The 6866-nt window shown below is 39.5% G+C and overlaps 1 protein-coding gene across 1 annotated transcript in view; it reads right to left on the bottom strand.

Annotated features, from left to right (window-relative positions):
* Nucleotides 1–1534: 1534 nt before the first annotated feature.
* LOC104949990 (disheveled-associated activator of morphogenesis 1-like) overlaps nucleotides 1535–6866 on the bottom strand; it is a 14408-nt gene continuing 9076 nt past the window's right edge. The window contains exons 17-23 of the mRNA XM_010776431.1: nucleotides 5681–5769; nucleotides 5398–5566; nucleotides 5149–5256; nucleotides 4877–4937; nucleotides 4563–4697; nucleotides 3290–3460; nucleotides 1535–2585 (exon numbers count right to left, since the gene is read on the bottom strand). Of these exons, the coding sequence (XP_010774733.1) occupies nucleotides 2382–2585; nucleotides 3290–3460; nucleotides 4563–4697; nucleotides 4877–4937; nucleotides 5149–5256; nucleotides 5398–5566; nucleotides 5681–5769 (937 nt within the window). The 3' untranslated portion in view covers nucleotides 1535–2381. The remainder of the gene's footprint in view (nucleotides 2586–3289; nucleotides 3461–4562; nucleotides 4698–4876; nucleotides 4938–5148; nucleotides 5257–5397; nucleotides 5567–5680; nucleotides 5770–6866) is intronic.

The raw sequence follows: 6866 nt of genomic DNA, 5'->3' as shown, positions 1-6866 counted from the left end.
GGGGGGGGGGGGGGGGGGGGGGGTCTGTGTTGAAAAGTCGTGGTAAGCGGGTGGAGGGGCTTTACAAGTAACATTTAACTGTCGTTTTTAGGTCTTATAATATTGCAATATACACACCTTCTCAAATATCCACACCTTTCCATGATGTTTAAAAGTGTCGATTTAAATGAACATTTCCTTGCCATTTTGCTATGTTTGAAAAGCAACTACATGTGTTCTTATCCTGCAAGACACAAGTAGAATCACAATGAATTCATCAATATTTAAATCAAAATGATTCTTCACAATAATTAATCGGTGTAAGTGACTGAATATTTGTATTGGACTCTCCCATTTAAATAAAAAGAGATCAGCTTTCACCTCCATGCTTTGTTCTGTTCTGCCAAAGTATCATTATGACATAAATCTTACAACCGTCTTACACCATTATGACATAAGTCTGAACATATTTTTATAATATTTTTTTAGGGCGACTGTGGCTGTGAGGGAGTGTGGTCGTTTTTCAACCAGAAGGTTGTGGGTTCGATCCCAGCCCATGCAGTCAACATGTCGATGTATCCTTGGGCAAGATACTTAACCCTGAGTTGCTCCCGATGGCATGGCCAACGGTGTGTGAAAGTGTGTGAATGTTAGGTCCTAGAGTAAGGTACACTGCTCTGTATGAATGGGTGTGAATGGGTGAATGACATGTAGTATGTAAAGCGCTTTGAGGGGTCTTAAAGACTGGATAAAGCGCTATATAAGTACAGTCCATTTACATATTTTTGACCTAAGTATACAATTCTGAAGATATTATTACAATATTATGACATACATCTGACAATATTCCAATTTAATTATGATATCTTTCTGAAATGCAATGTAACATGTGTTGGGATTAGAATGTTGATAATACATTTTTTTTAAGGTCACCTCTTATGCAAAATCCACTTTTTCATGTCTTTTATACATAAACATGTGTAAAGAGATTCTGAAAGTTTCAGGACAAAAGATTCGCTCACTTTTTGTCCTGATCCATTTATATAAAAAGCTGTCTGAAAATGAGCTGATTATCGCCACTTTGTGATGTCATATGTTTTGGCTTGTGTAACCATTAGCCAATAACCAACAAAGGTAAACCCCCCCCTATTGTGTTCTTTTTAACCAAATATCTCTCAGAGGGGCGTGGGGAGTGGCTCCTTATTTTCATCTAAAGTAACAGACAGAGAATCAGCACTTTTGAAACAGGGCTGAAACAGAGGGGATTGTGGGATGCTGCAATGATCTGTTTGGTATTTGGAGCCAAACACTTCAGAGATATGTTTTGTATTTATCTGAGACCCATAATATATTGTTGAAAGAGAGTATAATAGGGGATCTTTAAACCAAACCCTAGTTTTGGAGTCATGTCTGATACTTTTTTGTTTCCTTGGCTGAATCTTTGCATTTCCAATCATTAATGAGGTTGTTTGGTCCCCCCCCCTTTCAGTCTGCTCCTATCTAACAGGATGAATGACTCAACAACGACAACACATTTTGTATCCGTCTTCACGTTTTTATTGAATCAGCAGGTATTGTTCATGACATAATGCCAGTTTTGTATATAGACAAGCTTTAGCCTTGTTAAAGGACTGTCATTTTATAAAAAATACACCTTTAACATTTTTATCTCACCCATATATCACTTACTATTGTACTGTACATGTACCCGTATCAACAGATAATACTGATCCCTGGTTCGAGAATAACTCTAATTATTGTATCGTCTTTGTTTGTCCTTATTTGTTTGTACCCACCCAACCCCCACCCTCCCTTATATTGTAAAAAAGACTTTGAGTCCCAGAAAGCGCTATGAAAATATAATTTATTATCATTATTATTATTTATAGGGAATGCAAACCACCCCAAAAACAAAATGATGGTAAATAAAAATCAAAACATCAACTTATTAAATGCAGCTATTGCAGGATATAGTTGTATACATTTTTACAAAGCGTTGTTTAAAAGAAATGATGGAGTAGTGTGTAACAGCTGACAAAAAACACTTAAATGATAATAGTTTAAAATCTTATATTAAGAACAGATTAATGTACATTACTAATGGAACTCCGGCAGTGGCTCAGTCAGTAGGGGCTCGGACTGAGAGCTGAAGGGTCACCGGTTCAAGTCCCTGACCAGACCTAAATATGGAGTGTGGACTTCTACTTGGAGAGGTCCCAGTTCACCTCCTGCCCTGCCGTGGTGCCCTTCAGCAAGGCACCGGACACCTGATTCTGGAAATTGGTCAAAGTAGCCCAATACTATTCTAAAAAGCCTACATTAACATACATTGATTATGTTCAATAGTCAGCAGTGTTTCAGTATGTTTGTGTACTTCCTGACAGCTTTAAAGATGAAGTTGGTCACTGGTTTAGTCTTGTCACTACTCTCTCCCGGCTGCTCTCCAACACTTTCTGTGTCCGCTGCTTCCTGCGGTTCATTGTGGACATATCCCGATCGAACACTTCTCCAGAGCGCAGAGCGGCCACCAGGTCATCGAACTCACCGCTCTCCTCTTCTGCGTTGGCTCTGGCCTTCCTGCCCTTCTGCTCCCTGTCTTTCTTCAGCTGCAGGAACAGACAGATCAAGACAGGAGAGGATGATACTGTATCACTACTGACTCTTTATACTACTCCAATTCAATTAAATAATGTACGTTTTACATTACTGCATTCCTCTTACAGCTTTAGTTAGTTTACAAATCAAGAGTTTTGCATAAAAAAACAGTTGACCATATATGAGGATTTGTTTTTATTATATATTATATTGTATTTATTTTACAGCTTTTTGAAAGATTGGGAGAACATTAATTGGCCTTTATATAAATGTCACTCATTGTTTCATTTATTTTTAACAATTTTTAATTTTAGATTTCTCTGCTTTAACACTAGTAAAGTAATTTAACTACATTTGGCTACGAATGTTTACTCACTTTTTCTAAAGAAACATTTTAAATGCAGGACTTTGACACTTTACAGAGAGTATTTTTACAGTGTCATAATAGTACAAGTTCTTAGCAATTTAAGTTTTTTGCAGGATCTATATACTATAATACTTCCCCATCTCGTCTGAATCAGTGTATGGAAACAGGGAAAGTGTGTAGGCAACGTCTATTATGTTATCTCTCAGAAGTTAGTGTCAAGTATGTTATATGTTTAATGCACGGAACAAAACTTATGAATGTATTACTATGTACCTGACACGTTGTAACATACATTAGCTATCCTGTTAAAATAAAGTACATCTCTCTTGTATGATCATGTCCTCTAACCTGTGCCTCCAAGAGTTCCCGTCTCTCCTCCTCCTCCTTGCGTCTCGCCATGTTCTCGTTCTCCTGCTGGGCCTCTGAGTAAGCTGTGAGGAAAGTGTTGAACATCCCAAAGAACTGATCTGGCTGCATGTTGGACGTGTCTTCTCCAAAACGTGTCAGCGCCTTTCCAAACTGCAACAAGATACATGATACATTTTGACGAGTCGAACATATTGAGCTGCTGTAAACGTTGGCTTCACTTTTTTTGTATTCTGCATTATTCAATGATTTAGAAATGCTCTGTTTCTGTGTTCATAAGTTGACGGGACATTACCATGATTAAGTAAGTACAAATAGGTTATATAATAAATACCAATTTGAAAATGTAATAGTTGTGTAATTGGTAATTGTATTTATGGTTTCATTTAGCTTCTGTTTTTGATCAACAGGCAGATTTTTCAGATATCTTGCCTTTTTAATGTCCAACTTGTGTGTATATAATACACACAATATAATGTGAAACTGTGTGAGTGTAACATTGTTTATCTGTCAGTCAGTTGAGGACAGATAGTTATGTACTATGAAGGTTTATCTTAAAAGGCAAACAATCGACACATTTTAATCGAATAGCACAACAATTTGAGAAAAAACGTGTCTCAAATCATGTACTTCTGCGCTTACATTTGCTGCTTCCAAAGTATGTCAAAATGCATCCAGATAGGGCTCTCACAATGGTCCACAGTGGAACGTGGACACTTACAATTACACACTATTGCTGTTGCTTTGGTGAACATAGCACTATGCAAATAAAAGTTAGATATGTGTATTTATTTTTAAATATTTTAGTTCTGCTATACTGTAACTGGTGTCAAAAAGAAGCTGCTGTTAATTGTATAGTGTTAATTGAGCAGTCTGAAAGGATTTGGTACTGCGAATCATAATTGCTATAGCTAGCTAGCTAACAGCAGCGATCGTCACTTCCAGTGAGGGCATAAAACCTTTGTTGGATTTAAGACAAGACCACCCAGTTTAAGACATGGAAGTGTACTGAGGAAAGTATCCGAATCGAGAGACAGTATGTGTGTTAATTACAGAGCTGGAGTCAGGACAACGTTAGCCTAGCGTAGCATACAGACTGGCAGCAGTGGGTTATGAATGTTGTTGGATAGCATTGCTTCAGACTCACATACAGATTTTCTGTTTCTGCTAACCCTAACTACAGCATTAGACTCCTTTGTGTTAAGATTATGTTTGTGGGTTAAACATGTGAATGACAGTATCCCCCTTGACTCACCACTTGTTTGGCCTCACTGAGTGAGTCCTCCACGTCAGAGAAGCCGAAGGAGGCCACAGTGATGAACTGACTGACCATAGGGATAAACCTGTCCTGAGGACCCTGAGGGGAGCGGCCCTGCTGGTACTGCAGCTCCTGGACACACACACACACACACACACACACACACACACACACACACACACAGAGAATTCAATATGTCAATATATTCCACACGTATCCTCCATGAGTCTTTTTGTCAAATGGATTTACAGGGTGTTAGGTGTTGAACATACTAAGAAAATAACTGATCAGGTTCGTAATCATTCACTCACCGCCTCAACATTTTTCAGGCCAGATCTCAGCTTGCCAATGTCCTTCTCCAACTCTGTCATGCTGGAGAGACAGGTCATAGAGAGACACAAGACAGTCATTTTAGCTGCATTACACAAAATACAATTCCTTAATTTTTTCTTCCCATTTGTGGTTTTAGGTGGATTTCAGGACCTATTTATTGGGGAACAACAGTCTCCACAAAGTCTTGTTTTAGCAGTGAGGTTCAGGACAATCACTTCTACAGTGTCTTTGTGTTTGTGTTTGTTCTTACTTGACCTTCGCAGCTTCTGGCACAGTCTGAAGCTCTTCACTGAAAGCTGCCAACTTCGGGTATTTCCTCTCCAGCACAGTGACCATGTAGTGAAGAAGAGTGACGTTTCTGCAAACACACAACACACACCGTACATTTAACAGTCAAACATTTATCACTTCTCATTGACTTCTAGAAGAAAAGCGAATCGAACAAACATCTACATTTCTTCTCAGAAAAAGGATTAAGTCAACAGAAAATGAGCCGTACTTGTCAATGCTGGACTTGGTGTCGGCTATCTTGTTGAGACTGGACACTTTGAATCCCCAGGCGTTTCCTCGTTGTCCTTTGTTCATGTAGTTTCCAAAGGCCAGCACCACCTCCAGGAGCTGAAGCAGCGCCCCGCTCTTCACCACCTCCTGGGACGCAATGCTCAGAGCTGGAACACAATGTCAACATGTATTTTAACATCTTATAATATCTTCAGCAGGACACAACAAACTGAACAGAACAGCACCCATGAATTCACTGAGTTTTGGACAGAAAGGAATACCTTTGATTTTAGGTTTGATCTCAGCCACTCTTTCAGCAAACTTCTTCTTGAAGTAGAGGGACTGCAGTCTCTGTTGATAGTGGTTGATGCTAGGAGAGGACAGAATCAAACAGCCAAACTGTGAGTGGACTCCGATGACCCAACAGCCACCCAACTACAACTATTTTGTTGTTTGTGTGTGAACATGTCAAATTGTCAACAGATAGTCACACAATGCCCTCTATTGTTTTTCTCTAAATGTTTTATTTTGGCTGCTCGAGCCTACGAGGTGTGTATACATTTGTATTCACTGCCTGGAATAGCTGGTTATGTTGTTTTGCTGTTTGGCCACATGATGTCGCTCTTTTCTTTTTAATACAGACACATAGAAAAGTGTGATTATAAGAACATAGGTTAAAGCAAGAAGCACTTTCTTGCCGAGGGTACTGATGATGAGGATATCGTTTTGTGCTATTTTTAAAGCGAGGCCGATGACAAAAGCTTTGGTTGGGACTAAGGGTAAGAGACCAAGATAAGTTAGGACTGAGAAGGGAACCACATATCAGCGGCCTTAACCCTGCTTCTGTGAATAAAGATGTCGTTTTCCGTTAAAATGTTCAATGTGAAAAGCCAGAAAATCTCTCATGTGACACAGGATGCGAGCCTATCTTTGGCCTTTAGTTGTTCTGCCTGGCTCCATAAAGCTGACGACCGACTGCAGGTTGTGATAATCATAACCAAGTGACAGTCATTTGTGATGACTTTTAACAGCAGACTTCCTGGTAAGCATCAGAGGGGAAGCAGCAGAACAGGGTGCTCCTGTGGCTTTTCTTCAGTTATTTGAACAAGTGAAGCATTTTAGATAGTGCTTAACAATTTTTACCAACTCGAGACAGTTTTATTTTACTTGGTACACTGGCAGCTTAATAACACTGTTACTTGAGGTAACTACTCTCTCTTTCAACCTGCTCTGCAGCTTTTCCTCCAGACAGGATCCTCAAAGTGTACAGTCTGTCTGTCACCGTCATGCTTTAGTTAACTGACAAATACAGGCTTGTGTGTGTGTGTGTGTGTGTGTGTGTGTGTGTGTGTGTGTGTGTGTGTGTGTGTGTGTGTGTGTGTGTGTGTGTGTTTTACCTGCTCATGTCATACAGGAAGCGGTCTGCTTTGGCCATACGATCCAGCTCATGCTTGTGTTCTTCCAACA

This window comes from Notothenia coriiceps, unplaced genomic scaffold (assembly GCF_000735185.1).
Source record: "Notothenia coriiceps isolate Sejong01 unplaced genomic scaffold, NC01 NC01_scaffold00000339, whole genome shotgun sequence".
Taxonomy (NCBI): Eukaryota; Metazoa; Chordata; class Actinopteri; order Perciformes; family Nototheniidae; genus Notothenia; species Notothenia coriiceps.
The sequence above is the reverse complement of the archived record's forward strand: the minus strand, read 5'-3'. Positions and strand labels throughout refer to the sequence as shown.